The following is a 20,640-nucleotide window of genomic DNA, read 5'->3' as shown; positions in this document are numbered from 1 at the left end:
AGAGGGAGACACAGAATCTGAAGCAGGCTCCAGGCTCCAAGCGGTCAGCACGGAGCCTGATGCAGGGCTCTAACTCACAGACCACGAGATCACGACCTGAGCCGAAGTCAGCCACTTAACCCACTTAGCCACCCAGGTGCCCCTAAAAAAAATGTTTTTAAGTATTTGTTGTGTCCTATTCTGCTGTCTCCTGAAGCTAGTTAAGCATATATTATGACTTCTCAATACCTGCTGTATATGTTTCTTTCCAACTTGTTGTCTTTCCAGGCTGCACCTCTGGAGAATTTTTCCTGATTTATATCCTTATTTATAAATTTTCCCCAATGGCTGTATTCTATCCTACCATTAAACCTACTTAATTAGAGCTTTAGAGTTTTTATATATTCTTGCAACATGTGTATTCAGTGTTTTCCCAAATTAGCTCCATCACTTTTTATGGTGTCCCATTCCCTTCAGGTACCTCACACCTATTTTTTAAACACAGAAATCAGGAATCTAATACCTAAAGGAGTTTTTCATTATTTCTACTAGTTCTTGGCTCTGGAGTCATTTCCTTACATGACTCCTTATTTAACTGTGTGTTAGTAAATGTTATACTTGAAAAGTAATTTGAGGCCTGTAATGAAATTACTTTGCTATGGAGAAGATTTACATTTTTATTCCTTCTGCAGAGTGGAACACCTTAAAGCAAGTTAAATGCTTAAGAGTTTGGATGATGTAGGCAATTCTAAATTTGGCTACAGTTTTATAATACTTTGTACTTCTGGTTCCTCCTCATCCCAAGGCTAAAACCCTTTGGGGTTGGTGTGTCTCAGCCTTGTGGGAAAATTCCCATTAGGTTCATGATTCTGATTAGATGCACAACCTTGTGTGGCTCTTGAACTTTGATATCTACCCCCCCTCACCCTGTAAGTTTGTCTCAAATAGGACCACATGCCAACTTCTCTTTTTCTCTTTCCTCTTGAACATTCCTAATATCTTGATGCTTTAAGAAGAGTTTTGTATTTTAATCACCTTAGGTTTTCAGCAGAAGAATGGATCTAAGTATCCCAACATGCAATTCCCAGAAACAGGAAGTTTCCCACAACTCCATCTTTGTTCCTATATGGCCAAACCCTATTCTATTGGTATTCTCTGCACATAGCACATCCTACTTGTGGCATGTAATCCATAAATGTTGCTAGGAAATATGCTTTATTCTATTAAGAGTTAATCACTTTTAGCAATTTTTGTGTATAGCTGCTCAAAAATATTATATTAGTTATCTAATAGTACTTGCTGCATATAACAAATCACCAGAAAATTTAGCACCAGAAAAATTTATAATCTTAGTTTCTGAGGTTCAGGAATCAGAGAATGGCTTATTTTGGTGGTTATCGTGAGGTCACAACCTTTTGGCTGTGACTGCAATTTGAAGGCTTGACTGGGGTTGTAGGATCCACTTCCACTCATTTGGCTGTTGGCTTCAGTTCTTTGTCAAATGGGCCTCCCCATGGTGCTGCCCATGCCTGGCACCTGGCTTCCCCAAGAATGAGTGATCTAACAGACAGGAAGGGAGGCACAGAGTGAAGAAGAAAGGATAGAAAAAAAAGGAGGAAAGGAAGAGTGGGAAGAAATGCACCAAAGATAGAAGGGATAGTTTTTCACAACAGTCTTAGAAATAACATCCCAACCCTTCTGCCATATTCTATTGGTCGCAAAGACCAACAGTGTTATGTGGGAGGGACTACACAAGGGTATGAATATCAGGAGGTAGGGATCACTGGGGGTTATATTGGAGGCTGGGAAGCACTGTATTTTACCAAAAGAAAAAGAAAACCTTTATTATATTCAGAGGTTCATAATAAAGCACTTGAGTTAGACCTACTTCTTCATTTGTATAAAGCATGAAAAATATGGTTGCAATTTTATCAGTGCAGATGCACAAAGTATTTCCTAAAGAGTGTTAAATATTAAATTGTTCCAAGCTTAATACAAAAGAAAAAATAAAAGATTTGAAACTACAAAAATCTGATGTGAAAAGAAAATGTCGATTATATAGCAAAAGATAAATTTAGATGGCAAGGCTTGGTGTCTTAAAAAATTTTAAGTATAGCTCAAATAAAAAATAAGCTTGCAAGTGTTTTAGTAATAAAAAAATTGTTATGAGAAAAATAGTCCTCCCACTGAAACATATGGTCCTAATTCCAGTAACAGGATTTTGTCTTTCTGCAATTAATAAGCTTTTATCAATAGTGGTTTGAGAAGGAACAAAACCTTTAAAATTCTAAATATGAACCTCATAACTCAAAGTAATTGAGGAAGTGAATGTGTTCTTCAGTATAAACACCATGCTACATTTTTTTGTATAAAAAATGAAAAGAGGAAAAAATACATGTATCTGTATTTGCTGCTACTACACCTAAACTGTGAGAAGATACATATGAAATGGGACTCCTGGGTAGCTCAGGTCATGATCTCACAGTTCATGGGTTCAAGCTCTGCGTCAGGCTCTGTGCTGACAGCTCAGAGCCTGGAGCCTGCTTCGGATTCTGGGTCTCCCCCTCTCTCTGCCCCTCCCCCACTCATTCTCTGTCTCAAAAATAAATAAAACATTAAAAAAATTTTAAAAAAAGACACTAATAAAAATGATTACTTGTTGAGATTGGAGGGTAAGAAGAACAAGGTAGACACGTGGAAGGTAAATTTTACATTGATAAGTTTCTTTTTAATGTTTATTTTTCTTTTTGACAGAGAGACACACAGAGACAGAGACAGAGAGCAAGGGGGGGGGAGGGGCAGAGAGAGAGGGAGACACAGGATCTGAAGCAGGGTACGGGCTCTGAGTTGTCAGCACACAGCCAGCATGGGGCTCAAACCCATGAACTGCAAGATCATGACCTGAGCTGAAATTGAATGCTTAACCGACTGAACCACCCAGATGACCCTACAAGTTTTGTATATTATTCTGATTTTTGAATCATGTGTGTGTGTCTGTGTAAATATATATATATATAATATATAAATATATATGAGGGGCGCCTGGGTGGCGCAGTCGGTTAAGCGTCCGACTTCAGCCAGGTCACAATCTCGCGGTCCGTGAGTTCGAGCCCCGCGTCGGGCTCTGGGCTGATGGCTCGGAGCCTGGAGCCTGTTTCCGATTCTGTGTCTCCCTCTCTCTCTGTCCCTCCCCCATTCATGCTCTGTCTCTCTCTGTCCCAAAAATAAAATAAACGTTGAAAAAAAAAATTAAAAAAAAAATATATATATATATATGAAACTTTTTAAGTTTTTTAATGTTGGGGGGGGGAGAATGAGTGGGGGAGGGGCAGCGAAGGGGAAAGAGAGAGAATCCCAAGCAGGCTCTGCACTGCCTGATGTAAGGCTTGAACTCACAATCCATGAGATCGTGACCTGAGCCAAAATCAGAAGTTGGACATTCAACCAACTGAGCCACCCAGGCACCCCTGAAATATATTTTTTTAATCACAAAGAAAAAAATTAAAACCTAAGATGGTTTTGTAGGTTTCTGGTTTATTTCAGGATATTTTCTTTTAAAATAGGAGTCAAGTTATCAAAGTTATACTTGCTACTAAAAAAAGAAAAGTTCTGTTCTTATAAAACAATATTTGAATCTAGGCTATTATAAATTTAGGCAGTTGAGATACCATAGTCAGGCTACTGCTTTTATGATTAAATCAGAAGGTGAGATATTCATACAAGAGAAGGTCCAGTCTTTCTATATATTACCTACTTTTCAGATTTTTATCTCTTACCTAGCCGAGTTTAATGCCCACTATCTAACAAGTTCTCAGGTAACCTTCTCCTTATTGGTATAGTCATCCTCCTGGGTTGTTTTCCAACCATGTAGTCAAGATTCATATCTCTATTATAGCAATTACTTTTACTTTGTTAATTATCTGCTTCACATATTCAGTTCCATTAGGGACAGAAATACTTTATTCATCTGTCAACCAGTGAAGCCTAATAAAGTGCTCTGTACATAGCAAGTATATAGACACAAAGTTTGTTTGGTGGCTGCATAGAACAAGTGGGCTAGATTTTACTTCATATTTCAAAATTCAGAGAAAAAGAGCAATACTAAAAGGCGTAAGACCAAAACAGATCAGTGCAGACTGAATACAAAGAACCATTCTATTTCTTCACCTTTAAAAAAATTAAAATTTCAAAATAAGTACCAATGTGAAGAACATGACCAAATAAGTAACAATGGCATTCAGAAACATATTGTACAGCTACAAAGAACACTTCAAAATGTGCCTCCAAAGGCACATTATTCCAATTTTTATTAATTGTAGAGACTTTATGAAAACAAATCCAAATCCTATCCTATCCTATATCAAGGGAAGCACCCTGCACCAAATTGTTATTTTAAAGTAATTTCAGTATTCATAGACTGTGCAACTACTTATACTGCAAAATAAACACACAGTATACACAGAAAACATAAACTGAGTTTGATATGCAATTGTTTTTATCCTATACCATTCAATAAATTTCACAGGTTACTTTGTGTTGCCTTTTTATTTAATAGCTGCAACATTTTACATTGCTTATGAAGTAGCTACTTCCAGGAGACTGATAATCTCCTTCATAGGGTGTCTTTGGCTAGTACTACAGATGTGATTCAGTAGGAACCATATGACCAATGGAGTAAAATTCTCAGTCTCTCCTAGCCTGAGACTCAGATCCTGAGTTATAACCCTGACTTGGTCTTCATAAGTATTTTTCTTACATCAGGGTTATTTAGTGTTGAGATGCTTCATAAGTCTTTTTCTTACATCAGGGTTATTTAGTGTAGTTTTCTTTTTTCTTGAAATATACAATGAGTGTTTTGATACAAAAACATATACCACATAAGAATAAAAAAGAAACATGAAAATAATGATTATATTCATATAATGTAAATTATAGGACTAACTAAAATATCCCCTTTACTTTTTTTTTTTTTTTTAACACAAAGTACTTCTTACAATTTTGCTGTTTGAAGAGGAAAGTTCTGTAACAGTTTCAAACACATAGAATTTAACTTAGGTTAATATCCTGTTATAAAAAATAACTACCATATAGAGAATACAAAATATGCAAAAGTAATTAGTTCATTAAAATGTATATTTAGTACATTGGTGTCACTGAAAATATGCAGACTCGCCAAGAAAGTTCTAAGGTTTAAAGGAGAAGTTAAAAAAATCCTGTTTCAGGCTTCATTTATTGCTACATAATGACTACTTCAAGGGTCATATGGCCTGTTGTCCATCACTCTTAGAAGTGGTAAATACAGTGGGGTATATTTTGGAAGGAAAGGAGAAAACATAATGCACTGCAATACAAAAATATTACCTATTTATAAATTATTAAAGACTTATAAAACATATACTGAATCACATGTTTTTGCTATAAAAACAATGTATTTAAATATATAAGCACAAAATTCTGAAGCACCCACAATTATTTTAAGAATACCCATTTAATAAAGAAGAAAACCATATATATATGTGTGTGTGTAAATATATATATATATATATATACACATATATATATACACATATATATATATATATATATATATACACATATATATATACATATATATATGTGTATATATATATATATATATAATAATTTGAGAAGAAAAAAGGCAAAATTCTGATTTTGATCCAAATAATCAGAGTTTATCTAATCATGGAGGTAGGTCTCCACTCCAATTATACAAATACGTTATCTGCCTTATTCAAAGAATTATAAGACTAAGATCTGGAAACTGTGCCATTGAAATTCATTTTTAACAGACTCTAGAAGCCAGCAATGTAACTGGCATATGTAACAGCTATTTCCCTCATAAGGTTACATCTGAAAAGAGCCTTCATTAAAATCATTCTTGGCATAAAGAGGTATACATAAGTGCAGATACTTTGGCTTTGCATTTAAATAACACAGTAAATGCTACAAATTTATTAAAGACAGAAAAAATCTTTGTCTTTATAGAACTTGTATTAAGTCAGAGCTTCAAAAACTGTGGGTCTCTTAAATTTTTAGAGATTTAAATATTGTGCTAATGATTTAAAAAGATCATTTCCTACCTAAAAAGCAAAACTTACATGTTTCAAACAGCAAATCTTTACTTTTAGTGTCTGTGGCATTTCAGTTTTAGTGGATTTAGTTTTAACAAATTACTTTGCAATATATATTACTCATATCTTTCACTAAAAAAGATTTTCTATAATGAAAAATACTAATTCTATTTCTAATGGTAAACTAGTAGAGCTGGAGGTCCCACCATGGAGTACAGGGATTAGAGCACTATCAAGATCATTTAAATAATGCTGAGGAAGAAGTCGGCCATCAGATCCTGCCTGAAATTCAACCTGGAAAAAAAAAAATCTTGATAAGTCAACCCTAGAAAGTAAGCAATCTTGCTTAACTCAGCAGATGAATACAAACTAATATAAAATATCAGTTTAAGCATGTTAAGAAAATACTTGATAAATACTTCATAAACTAATGTTTCACATCTCCTATACTTTTATCTGCTACATAAGTTGTAAGTGTCTTTCCCATAGACATCATGAAAATTGTTTAAATACCACTACTTCATACTTCAGGTTTCTTCTCAATGCACATGTAAACACACTAGAGAACTAAGGTTTTAAATAATTACCAACATGACTTATAAATAAAAACCTATGGTATTAAAAAAAAATCTACTTAAAATTATTTTGAATTTGTTGTTGCAAAAATATTTAATATTTGAATGTAATGTTGCTGGTGAAAATTACATTTTAATACATTTGACTAAAAAAAATAATTGGGCTACTGAAACAAATAATTACCAGATGCTTACTTGAAAAAGGAATTTTTAATAGTAAGATCAAAGTAGAAGTTCTTTCCAAAAGAACTATGAGTATAACACATCCTGACTGAAGAAAAGCAAACCCTCAGTATATGAACTCATTCATGTTTAGATTAACCATTCTAATGAAGAACCTGCTTTAAAATTGATTATATTGGATGTTGGAAACAGAAATGCACATTAAAATAATACTGGAGTATCATTTTTTACCTATAAAATTGGTAAAAGTCAAAAATTTGATTACATACTGCTTTGATAAAGATTTGGGGGAAGAACTCTCTCACACAAATTGTGGTAGTAACCTCTGTTTGAGACAATATGGTAATATCTATTGAGTACAAACTTACACCTGGCAATTCTACTCTAAGAATGTTATATACTCACACTTATGCAGAAGCAAAATATTGTGGATAACCTAAATGTCAACCAGTACATAAAAACTAGTTATAAATAAATTATAGTACATTTATATAAGAAATGACTACTATGCAACTGTTAAAAAGAATATGTAGTCATATGAAATATCTCTAAAACATAGATTGAAAGAGCAAGGTTAAAAAATAAGAGTAAAAGGAGGAATAAAAAGGATTTAGGGGTGCCTGGGTGGCGCAGTCGGTTAAGCGTCCGACTTCAGCCAGGTCACGATCTCGCGGTCCGTGAGTTCGAGCCCCGCGTCAGGCTCTGGGCTGATGGCTCGGAGCCTGGAGCCTGTTTCCGATTCTGTGTCTCCCTCTCTCTCTGCCCCTCCCCCGTTCATGCTCTGTCTCTCTCTGTCCCAAAAATAAATTAAAAACGTTGAAAAAAAATTTTTTTAAAAAAAAAAGGATTTATATACTTATTTGCTTGTACATGCAAAAATTCATAAAGACTACATAGAAATGGGTAACACTGATTGTGTGACCAGGAATGGAGGATGAAGAAGACTATGGAGATAGACTATAGGGGTTGGGAGTCAAGAGTGGGAAGGAGATCTTTCCAGGGCTATTATCTTATACAACTCTACTGGGAACCATTTACATTATAACCTGGAGTTAATATCTCTAGGGGCTACCCATTACATGGACTACAACATGAATATTGCTCTCTGGAAATGTTTGAAAAGATGGTCCTATTATACACGCTTGTGAGACAACAGAATATATATATCATTCTCTGCCCCTGGTTTCTGGTATAGGGCTCCTGACACCCTAGTAATTATATATATATACACATATATATATATACACACACATACACATATATATACGTATATATATATGTATATATACGTATATATATATTCACACATATATTTTTTTAATTTGTTTTGAGAGATAGAGCTCAAGCTGGGGAGGTGCAGAGAGAGAGGGTGAGAGAGAATCCCAAGAAGGCTCCATGCTGTCAATGCAGAGCCCAAGGTGGGACTCCATCCCACCATGAAATCATGACCTGCTCCAAGATCAAGAGTTGGACACTTAATCGACTGAGCCACTCAGACACCTCTACCCTTGTAATTTCTTAATTGATAAGAACACTGTTAAGTGTCTCTTGTTCTCATATTTGTATTTTAAACTGTCCGTGACACAGGGCTCCTAAAACCCTTATACATTCCTAAGTGATAAGAGCACTAGGAGTATCTTTTACTCTAATGAAGTGACTCTGGGTGGGTTCCTGAATGGGGACTGGTCACCAGAAAGATCAAGCCATAATTAGAAGCTTTAGATTTTTCAGCTCTACCCTTACCTGTCCAGAGAGAGGAGAGGGGCTAAAAATGGCATTACTATTTGATCCTACCAAACATAAGAAAGCCTCCATAAAATCCCACTAGTGGGGAGTTTAGAGAGCTTTAGGCTGGCTAATACAGCCACACTAGGAGGGTGACATACCCCAACTTCACTGGGACAGACGTGCCTATGCTTGAGAACCTCCCAGACCTCACCCTATGTATATGTCTTCATCTGTGTATATCCTTTAATAAACTGGTAAACATAAGTGTTTCCCTGAATTCTGTGAGCCACTCTAGGAAATTAATTAAAACCAAGGAGGAGGTTGTTAGAATTTCTGATCTATAGCTGGTTGTTCAGAAACAGAGCGGACAACCTGGGCTTATGATTAGCATCTGAAGGGGTGTGGGGGAACAGTCTTGTAGGAATGAACCCTTAACCTATGGGATCTGATGTTCTCTCTCTGGGTATAAAGTGTCAAAATTGAGTTGAATTTCTGGATATCCTGCTGGAGTCTGAGAACCACTTGCCGGTGGGTGTAGTTTCTCTACATATCTGGTGACCAGAAGTGTTAGAAATGAAGAATTTTGTGTGAGTAGTAAAGGAGACTCACAGGAAGGAAAGACACATTAGAGAAAAACATAGGAAAGAAGACTAAGGTTTTCCTTTTTTTAACATTTCTCAAATTCTGTAATTTTAAATCATGTGAACAAAGTCAGAATTTAAAAAATTAAAAACCTACTTATCAAGTAGGACTGCTATGGTGCAGAGGTCAGCAAACTATGGCCCGTGGGCCAACCTGGCCCACCAGTTATTTTGTAAACAAACTTTCACTGGAACACAGTGAACTCATTAGTTTATATACGGTCTATGGCTGCTTTTGCACTATAATGGCAGGACTGAATAGTTAGTTGTAAAAGCCGTCAGCCCACAATGCCTAAGATATTTACTGTCTCACCTTTTACATAAAAGTTTGCTGACCACTGTTGAAGAGAGTTAAAGATGATAATGTACATGCAATGTGTAGTACACATTGATGTTCAACAAATTTTAGTTCTCTTCATTTGTCCCAAATAAAAGGTTAAAGAAAAAACTTTTGATTATTTAATATATGATACATTCATTTCAAAAATACATTACCAAAAAATGCCTCACCATATCAGTATCAGTGGAAACTCTGAGACCAATTTTATTCATCCCATTACTCTTCAGAGTTTTCAGGTGAGGACACAGTGCAGCACTACAAGCCATGGCTATTTCTTTTGCAAACTGATAAAGAGTTGCTGAAATAGATAAATCCTGGTCCTTTAGAAAGTAGAACACCTGAAATGTATTTAATTAGGAAACAAGTCATGATTAAGATTAAAAGTAGCTTGAAAAATACAACTGCTATTTTCAATTCAACTTTATTAATAAAATTCCAGTGTTAGTGCCATGGAATTCACAAGTTAAAAGCATTATCTATATATACACACATTAGTAAGTAGTAAGTAGTAAGAGCTTAAAACCAAAGATTCTGGAATATGGCAAGACTTAGCTATTTTAACCTAAAATTAACCTGTGGCAACAAAAACCCTGTTAGTTCAGTTTAGAGAAGGGTACAAATGAGTCCATCACCTTCCTGTAAGGATCTTAATGAAGCTAAAAATCATACAAAGAAATAATATTCTATAGTTTCTATGTCCTCTATAGTTTCTCTGTATCTTGTACATGCATAAAATCACAGAGAATACCTAAGAAACGAGTAACACTGATTGCCTGACTCAGGAGGTAGAGTGAGGGAGAGTATGGACATAGACTAAGGGGTTGAGAATCTATAATTCCATAACCTCTTAGTTTAAAGTTGAAACATGCAAAAATAATTTTCCATTGTGAATGCTGATTATAAACTGATATTTATAAAATATTTTATTTTTTATAAAATAAGAGAAAAATGAAAATAATACAGTCAAATAACATATTACTATACAAAGATGGCAATGCTGCCGAAACTTAACTATGAGCCGGCAGGGAGTACAGGCAGTACCATACAAAGCCTGAAATAATCTTATGGAAATCCAAATCTGGTATACAGAAGGCAGTCTGGGATGAAAATATGTGTGTGTTTCAACATGTAATATAAAAAGTGTTAATAAGCTGCAATGAGAAATCTCCCAAGTTAAAAAAAAAAAAAAACCATATCCAAACACAACATATAAAGGGAAGGAATCTTCTTTCTCAGTTACCTCAGTACACTTTACAGTCTTCTCATCAGTTTCAAAATCTGCTTCCAGTTTTATTTTTTCACTTGGAAATCCTTGTAATGATATTCCATCCACCGAACTAATAACACTAACAGAATAAAACACAATATGGTAGTATTATTAGTACCAAAATGCTTTCTATGAAATGAGTCATTAGATTTGAATAAGGAGAAAATATATGAAAACTATAAATTTATAGCTTAAGACAGCTCATTACCTACAAATATTTAAATAATATTTACAAATAATTAAAACATTTACCAAGATTTCTTGATTGTGTAGCAAATTATATCTACTCTTTCATATGCCCAATACAGACCTGAGGTTTAAAATGCCTTAGACTCCTAAAAGAAAAGCTGTCTGAGGAATTTCAATAACTTGGTTTTGGAATCCTTCAGCATTAGCCCTCTTTTTCCTTCTTTACTATAGACCCTTTAGCCAATCTCCAAAAGAGCAAGAAAATGGATAACTGAAAGGAAGGAGTGGCAGTAATATTCTATACGGCCTCTAATGTATATATTATTAAATTCAGTTATTGTATTTACGGTGAATCAACATAAAAAAGAATAAACACTCAAAGGGTATCCTTTACTTACTTCACAAAAATAGGTACCAAACAACAGAAAAAATATGTTGCCTTTTTCAACCTTGGTATCAAGGTCACATTGCTACAAAGTGCACATTTTATCACTGTCCCTCTCCCAAAGTGACCACTCTTTAATAATTTATAGCATCTTAGTCAAGAAAATATACATGAGGCTGGTTAAGCACATGTTTGAAAAAAAAAGACCACTCATTAGAGTATAGGCATTTAAATTAATGGTATAATTCTATATTGACTCATAAAATGCTTAATTTTGTTAGCAGGGCATTTTTATCCTTCCCCTTCCATCAAATCAATTATATTTTAGTAACAAAAAATTCCTACCCTTTGTTTCCTTTCTCTTCAGAATCTACCCAGCAGATATCCACATATTCTCTGAGGTCTACAGCATCAACTTTCCCACACGTAATTTTAAAGTCTTTCTGTTCTCGTAGAGCTAGTCGCAAGCCATCCATGGTCTCTGGTGTTATTTGTACCATTAAGCCATCTAAAAATGAGTTGTTTCACTCATGAGTTGTTTCATTCCTTTTATTAAATATCAATTTATATATCTAATCCATAAAATTTGCTATCAAAATATGTTCTGCACAAGATACAAGTTTTATATCATCTGTTAAATGATTTTAATGATTTTCTACTAAGAAATAAGTATTTCAAAGTTAAGGATTCTTTTTTAAACTTTTTGTAATGTTTATTTATTTTGAGAGAGAAAAAGAGTGAGTGTAAGTGGGGGAAGGGCAGAGAGAAAGGGAGAGTGAGAGAATCCCAAGCAGGCTCCGTGCTATTAGCACATACCTTGACGTGGGGCTCACTCTCATGAACCAAGAGATCATGACCTGAGCCAAAATTAAGAGTCAAAGCTTAACCAACTGAGCCACCCAAGCGCCCCCCTCTTTTTTAAAAAAAAACAAACAATGGAAAGAATTTTCATTACTATGATGAAATTACTGATGCCAAGCTGCCCTATCATAACAACCAGTCATAAAACTAGACAAAATATATGAGGTAATTGTTTTCAGGTAGTGAACAACATGAAGTGCAATACTGTGATTCCTAGAGGAAAACTCAACAGGTACACCCACAATTGCCCAGGTTCTAGGCTTCAAGACAATTTCTGCATGGTGACCCATTAAACCTACAATGGCCATTACTGGGCTGAGAAGTCAGAGATAAGTTTGGGGAAGCCTGGAATCTGGGGCCAAGACACTGAAGGGGGAGACACCAGATGACTGTGTGTAAGGATCCCTTTGAGTCCTTGGACAAGAATTGCGGACACAGTATTCGAGTTAGATTAGATGAAGCCTAACAGAGAATAGCTATTAGGCTTGGAACATAACAGAGATACTAGAAACCAAGCAATGCTGGGAGATACTGACACTCTGGACCAACCAAAGTAGAGAGACCTTATTAACATCTCATTAACTTGCACTGTGGCAAAACAAAAACAAACAAACAAAAACCAAAGCCCTTACAAAATCTGTAGGCAAAACAGATTTGGAGAAGTGTCCTGCCAGATTGTAAACACCTTAGGAGTTCCACAGATCCATCTGTTAACAAAGTGAAAAATACAGACTACACAAGCTCAACATGATTTGCCATGAAAATGCCTGCTTAAATATAAACCTTCTTCAGAAAAAGTTAATAGAATCTCAAGTCTCTAAGCATATTAACAGTGACAAGTATATAATCAAAAATTACCAGAGAGAACTACAAGAAAATGTGAGCCTCTAAACAACTGAAACCAACCATGAGATAGATACATAGCCAAGATGCTGTATTAAACACACACTTGAAAACATCTATTCTAAAATATATTTAAAGACCTAAAGCAAAACTTTCAAAGAATGAAAAGCAAATATGGGCTAAATGAATAAACATTAAAAAAATATTAACAGAAATAGAAGCTCCATAAATGCCAAGCAGGAAAAATATAAAGAAAACCACATAAAGGCACATCACAGTAAAACTGGTGAAAACCAAAGATAAAAAGGATATCTTGAAAACATCTGGAGAAAAGGGCACATTAAATATGGGGAAACAAATGTAAAAAATTATGCTGACTTTTCATTAGAAGCAATGGAGGCCAAGAGACAACATGACATCTTTAATGATGATTAAAACTTTCAAAGAATTCTAAATCTAACAAAAATATCCTTCAAAAATAACAAATAAATACAGCTTCAGATCAACAAAAGCCAGCCAACTGGTATTACAAAAAATGATACTGACATCTAGTGTCTACTCCAACATATAAAGAGTTTGAAGTTGTCACCTCCATTCTTACAAGAAGAAAAATACTGAACAAACTGAAAATGAACAACTCTTAGGTCAGAGGACTGAGGTCATAGGACAAAATGCTGCCCTGAAAAATGGAGCAAAATCAAAACCCACCACAAAAAAGTAAAACATGAAAAAGCCTACAATAATTTCAATAGATTCAGAAAAAGCACTCAGCAAAGTACAACATCTATTTGTGATAAAAACCCTCTCTAAAGGAAGTCTAGAGGGAACATCCCTCAACTTAATAAAGGCCTTATATGAAATAAAGGCCAATATCATACTCCATGGTGAAAAACTGAGAGCTTTACCCCTAAGGTCAGGAATAAGACAAGGATGTTCATTCTCCCCACTTTTATTCAACATAGTAATGAAGTCCTAGCCACAGCAATTAAAGAACATGAAGAAATTAAAGGCATCCAAACTGGTAAGGAAGAAGTAAAACTCTCACTATTTGCAGATGACATAATACTATATATTAAAAATCTTAGGGGTGCCTGGATGGCTCAGTCGGTTAAGTGTCCAACTTTGCCTCAGGTCATGATCTCATTCCTGAATTCAAGTCCCATGTCGGACTCTGTGCTGACAGCTCAGAGCCTGGAGCCTGCTTCAGATTCTGTCTCCCTCTCTCTCTGCCCCTCCCCCGCTCATGTTCTGTCTCTCTCTCAAAAATAAATAAACATTAAAAAAATTTTTTTCGCAGTCGGTTAAGCGTCCGACTTCAGCCAGGTCACGATCTCGCGGTCTGTGAGTTCGAGCCCCGCGTCAGGCTCTGGGCTGATGGCTCGGAGCCTGGAGCCTGTTTCCGATTCTGTGTGTCCCTCTCTCTCTGCCCCTCCCCCGTTCATGCTCTGTCTCTCTCTGTCCCAAAAATAAAAAAAAAAAAAAAAAAAAAAAAGACAGTGAACATTACCTAAATTAAGGATAGCCCATTTTTATGGATAGGAACACTGAGAATGGAAAATAAGTCAGTTTTTCTCAAAATTAAACTAATTGATTTAACGCAATTCCAATAAAAATTCCAATGGACCATTAGGACCTGACAAGTTGGTCCTAAATTTAATGTGGAAAACTGAAAGGCTTAAAGTGGCCAAGGCACTACTAAAAAAAAGAATAAAGTATGTGCATGGCACCAAAGATAAGAGAATTTCCTATAAACCTATGTTTGAGATAGTAGGGAGGACATTAGTGAAAAAGCAGACTTAAGAATCTCCCAAAATACTCTCCTCCATAAAAAGAACAAGGGAACTAATAAAATGTCACAAGAAACTTTTTTAGAACTCTGGAAATTAACTAAAGTCTTGCAGCAATCTGGGGGATATTTATTCAAGAAAAATGGCTGGATCTTCATAAAAACAGCAAGCTTTGGGCTTTCTGTCATTTTAACTTTCCTATTCCCATCCTCTCCTCTCTAGCTGAGTGGAAGCCTTAAAAACCAATAGCCTACAATCATGGTAAAAACCAAAAGCCTGGTAGCCACAGGAAAGGGCAAAAGGAGGTCAGAGCTCCTTCAAAGTCTCATTACCAGAGAATTGATAATTTTGACTTGGGTATTTTGCCCAGTACAAAAAGGCCTTTCTCAGGGAGCATTTGTCAAAAACAATTAGAGGCCAATGATTAACAGTGGAGCCACCTGTGCAGCAGATGAACAGAAGAGGCAAACAATAGGCCAACCAAACACTTAAAAGGAAAAGCTGGAGAATGTGATGGCCATAAGGTTTTGAAAAGCTCTAACATATTTCTGGGAATTTAGAAGGCCACACACATGTACAATACTGTGTGCATGATCAGGGTGTGTGCATGCTAAGGAAACACCCTAAGTTCTCACCTCAGACTGACTGTTAGGCTCTGTACAGGCAGGACGTGCAGCCTATGGCAGAGTTGTTATGCTTAAGGTAGACCCAAATATTGGCAATATTCTGGTCCTTGAGTTGGGTAATGATTTCATATAAATTTGTGGTAGTGTGCTTTCTAACTTACATATGTTCTTTTGTGTCAAATACATTTTAAAAGGAAATGGAAAACATCTTTACGTTAAAACAATCTTAAAAATGAAATTCATACCTTCAACTATGCTGGACTTAGCAAGAAATCCTGAAGATGTTTTGAGAGCTCCATTGAATACCACAAAACTTGCACCTGTCACTGATAAAAAAAAAAAAGTCTTAATATTGCTTTTTTTTTTTTTTTTTTTTAGAGAGAGAGCAGGAGTGTGAGCGGGGCCAGGGACACAGTGAGACAGATGGAGAGAGAGACAGAATCCCAAGCAGGCTCCACATTCAACACAGAGCCCACCAAAGGGCTCGATCCCACAACCCTGAGTTCATGACCTGAGCAAAATCAAGAGTCTGACACTCAACCAACTAAGCCAAATAGGTAGGTGCCCCTAATGTTACCTTTTTTTGAAATACTATATATTTGTTAAATGTATAATGTGGAGCATGGCATATTTAAGTACTTGATAAATGCCATGCCCATACCATACCACTTATATTAGAAAGCTAATAAAAAAAAACTAGACCAAATTAAGATAAAAAATACTGCATAAAGGTTAGGTAATGTTTGTATCTAATAATTGACAGCTACTGTACTACTTAAAATGTTTGTGTCTATGTCAGAGAATGGGAAATCAAACATCCACTAATGGTAAGACCATAAATCAGAGCAACCTCTATGGAAGACAACTTGATAATTACCTATTAAAATTGCAATTCCACTACCAGGAATATATACATATACAAGGTTATTCATAGTACATTTTTATAAATAACCAAGAATTGGTACTCACTATGTCCATTAATAAGGAAGAAATGAATGATGAACACATAAAAAGTGTAAAGTTACGTAGAATACAAAAGTTCTTTTTATACTAACACAGAATCATCTCCAAGATGTGCTAAAAGAAAAAGCAAGGTGCAGAATGGAATACATGTTATGACTTGTTTAAAAAAGTGGAAGTGGGGAGCCTGGGTGGCTCAGTTGGTTAAGCGTCCGACTTCAGCTCAGGTCACGATCTCACAGTTTGTGAGTTTGAGCCCTGCTTGTGCTGACAGCTCAGAGCCTGGAGCCTGCTTCAGATTCTTTGTCTCCCTCTCTCTGCCCCTTCCCCACTTGTGCTCTCTCTGTCTCTCAAAACTAAATAAAAAATTAAAAAAAATTTTTTAAGTGTAAGGATGATGTGTGTGTGTATTTGCTTAAATATACATGCAAGCAAAAATTTTTCTGAAAGGATGTACAAAAAATTGATAACATTGGTTTGGTTGCCTGTGGGGAGGAAAAGAGATAAGCTTCACGGTCAAGGGAAGAAAGGAGGTTTTACACTGTAGATATTTATACCTTTAAAATTTTATAAAATATATACCTATTCAAACAAATATTAAATAGTTGTTGAATTTCAATAACAAAAGTGTTAATGACATGTTAAATTAAAAATATAAATATCCAGTAAAATCTTCTACTTAATAGATATCTACTAATATAAGAAGGAAATATGTTAATGTCAACAATGGCCATACCTTGGCACTATTTTTTCTTTTACTATTTTTTAAAACACATTCTCTAAACTTACTGTAAATATATATTACCTTTATAATCAGAGGCAAAAATTTTATTAGCAGCTAGAATATCAGACTTTTAAAACTTTATTTTTTATTTAAAATACTTAAAAAATTTTTTTAAGTTTATTTACTTATTTTGAGAGGCAGCGAGAGAGCAAGGGAGAGGCAGAGAGAGAGGGTGAGAGAGAGAATCCAAAGCAGGCTCTGCAGTGTCAGTGTAGAGTCCAACACGGGGCTCTACCTTACAAACTGTAAGATCATGACCTGAGCCAAAATCAAGAGTCAGACAGTTACCTGATGAGCCACCTGGTGCCCCCTTTTTTAAAAATACTTTTTAAAAAATATGTATTTTATAAAAATGTATTACTTTTATGAAATACTCACTTTCACTTAACTTTCAATTTGTTAGGCCCTCTATTGCAAGGATTTGGCAATCACAGTAGTCATTGAGGCCATTCAGCCAGAAGTGAGAGTAATGACACTCACATAAGCTACTCTACCACCTTTACCATTTTTATATCCCCAGCCACTTATAATTTTATAAATCATTCTCGGGGCACCTGGGTGGCATGGTCAGTTAACCTTCCGACTTTGGCTCAGGTCATGACCTCATGGTTCGTGGGTTCAAACCCTGCATCAGGCTCTGTGCTGACAGTTCAGAGCCTGGTGCCTGCTTTGGATTCTGTGTCTCCCTCTCTCTCTGCCCCTCCCCAACTCACGCTCTATGTGTCTCTCTCTCAAAAATAAATAAACATTAAAAAAAATTATAAATCATTCTTCATTCTTTATCCACCCTGTACTCCCCTAAGAAGAGTTGAAGCAAAGAGCAAACAAAGGTGACAAACACCTCATTCCAGAGAGAAATTACTGAAAATAAAATTCATACCACATGGGATAAATTAAACCTGAAGATATCAAAATAAATATAATGTTTAACCTTTAAACCTAATGTAGCCCAAGAAAAAAACACAAATTAGAAGCAATTTTTAATCTCTGTAGCTAAAATTTTATTTTTTATTTTATTTTATGTTTTCTTTTATTTTTGAGACAGAGAGAGAGTGTGAGCAGGGGAGGGGCAGAGGGAGACACACAATCCGAAGCAGGCTCCAGACTCTGAGCTGTCAGCACAGAACCCAAGGTGGGGCTCGAACTGGTCAACCGCTAGATCATGACCTGAGCCGAACTCAGACACTCAACCGACTGAGCCACCCAGATGCCCCTGTGTAGCTAAAATTTTAAAGCAAACTGTATTATCATCATCAATTCAGCAAATAAGTAAAATATATATATATTTCCCCTTTGGATGGAATTCCATTTATTGAGGTCCTTTTATAGATCAATACTAGGAACCAACACTTACCTTTTCTAGGATGGCCAGTGGCACTGTTGGCCTGTGTTTGATAAATGCCATCATTCTGTATACAGACTAGGTGAGAATCTGCTTCAGTACTAAAACTAGCTCCAATGCTAATGACATGCTCATTAGAAGAATTTATAACTTTCATCACCTGGGGGAAAAAAAACCACCATTTAGAAACACTATTAACATGCTATGTCCTTATTAGTTACAATCATTCAAAGGGCCACATTTCCAACCAGCTTCTAAGCTTCTTCTTTATTATCAAGCTTTGGTCTAGACAACTCCCTGAGAATGTGATAGAAACCAATGTTTTAACATAAAATCACCTCAATTAACAGATAAAACAGTAAAGGGGCACCTGGGTGGCTTAGTCAGTTAAGCCTCTGACTCTTGATTTTGGCTCAGGTCATGATCCTACTGTCTGTGAGACTGAGCCCCAAATTGGGCTCTGCCCTGAAAGCGTGCACCCTGCTTGGGATTCTCTCTCTCCCTCTCTCTGTACCCCTCCCCTGCTTGTGTGCACTCTCTTTCTCGGTCTCAAAATAAACATTAAAAAAAACAGTAAAGAAAAAACAAATCCCTTATTAGGAAACAAATCTAAAATTTCAAAAATATTGGGGTGCCTGGGTGCTCAGTTGGTTGAGCGTCCGACTTTGGCTCAGGTCATGATCTCGCGATTTGTGAGTTCGGGCCCCGCAGCAGGCTGTGTGCTGACAGCTCGGAGCCTGCAGCCTGCTTCGAATTCTGTGTCTCCCTCTCTGCCCCTCCCCTGCTCATACTCTGCCTCTCTCTGTCTCTCAAAAATAAATAAATGTTAAAAAAATTTTTTTTAATTTCAAAAATATTATTTTTTGCCATTATGTATTAGACAGTCTGATTCAAAACAAATTTAACACACCTTTAAAGAAATCTAATGTTCAATAATTATCTTCAAAATCTGCATGAAGAAATTAAACTTACATCATTGTATTTTTTCCGAGGTATTTTTATGCAGCTCTTCCCCATTTCCATATGAATCAATAGCTGGTCTATGGTATGCAAGGTATACTGGTAATTTCGAAAGTCCTACATATAAAATAATGACATTTCCATAAACCTTAAACTATCCATGAGCATTTTACCCATTCATTAAATACTTTTTTAATAATGTCCATCATTTTAAGACTTGTGATATATAACTATCAAAATGCCATACAGAAAGTAGTACCAACTTGAAAAACCAACTAATTCTCCTAGCTACTCCACAATAGTAATAAAGAATATCATTCTCAGGAAAAATTCTGTAGTATTTAGGGGTGATGTCCTCTTTCTAATTATAAATCTTCCAAAATAACTCTTCAAAGTAAACATGTATAAATTAAAAATAAGTCCACTCAAAAAAAAAAAAAAATAAGTCCAAATACTTTTTTATGGTTACAAATAAAACAATTATTTAAATTAAAGGTAGAAGGGAACCTGAGATTATCTAATCCAATCCTTCCTATTACAAATGAGGAAACTCAGGCCACAATTTGCTCAAAATCACCAAACTGACTGACTTTACTAACATTGTTACTAATTACTTTTACTAACACTTCAATAACTGTGTAGATCTCACATTACCTAAATGTGTTAGCAATGCAGCAGAATGAATCAAAAGGCAATCAGAATCAGGTACACATAAATTAAGAGATGTATTCTAAAAAGCAATCCATTAGAAACAGAGCCCATTTATCTAAATAAAGATATAAACAAACTCTCATTATACCAAATATGCCAAATTAATAGAGGAAAATGCAAACATATAAAATATGCTAAATAAAATATTAAAGTTAACAATGTAAGAACACTTAATTGTTTGATTACTCACAACAAGTAAGTTCATAATAGTATGTCCTATTTCTCCAAAAAGAGGTTTTCGGCCTCTGATACTTGTTAGAGGAGCAGGATATACTATAGATAAGAAAGGCAAACTGGTTACCATCAATAAAACCCCAAAAAAGTCTTGAATTTATTACTTCTAATTCTCATTTTTCAAAGATTATGGATAGATACCACCCAATCAGT

General features: G+C 35.4%; 1 protein-coding gene across 4 annotated transcripts in view; it reads right to left on the bottom strand.

Moving 5' to 3' along the window:
• Positions 1-5,574: 5,574 nt before the first annotated feature.
• The window catches only part of ZFYVE16 (zinc finger FYVE-type containing 16), a 48,758-nt gene continuing 33,692 nt past the window's right edge, over positions 5,575-20,640 (bottom strand). For 3 of the 4 annotated variants that reach the window (XM_049649715.1, XM_049649717.1, XM_049649716.1), the window contains exons 11-18: positions 20,444-20,526; positions 19,555-19,659; positions 18,595-18,742; positions 15,742-15,822; positions 11,725-11,887; positions 10,779-10,884; positions 9,709-9,876; positions 5,575-6,365 (exon numbers count right to left, since the gene is read on the bottom strand). In XM_049649715.1, the coding sequence (XP_049505672.1) occupies positions 6,204-6,365; positions 9,709-9,876; positions 10,779-10,884; positions 11,725-11,887; positions 15,742-15,822; positions 18,595-18,742; positions 19,555-19,659; positions 20,444-20,526 (1,016 nt within the window). In that variant the 3' untranslated portion in view covers positions 5,575-6,203. The remainder of the gene's footprint in view (positions 6,366-9,708; positions 9,877-10,778; positions 10,885-11,724; positions 11,888-15,741; positions 15,823-18,594; positions 18,743-19,554; positions 19,660-20,443; positions 20,527-20,640) is intronic. The other variant, XM_049649718.1, reaches the window with a different exon arrangement.

This window comes from Panthera uncia (assembly GCF_023721935.1).
Source record: "Panthera uncia isolate 11264 chromosome A1 unlocalized genomic scaffold, Puncia_PCG_1.0 HiC_scaffold_17, whole genome shotgun sequence".
In the NCBI taxonomy this organism is placed as follows: Eukaryota; Metazoa; Chordata; class Mammalia; order Carnivora; family Felidae; genus Panthera; species Panthera uncia.
Note: the sequence above shows the minus strand (reverse complement) of the source record. Positions and strands in the feature narration are given on the sequence as shown.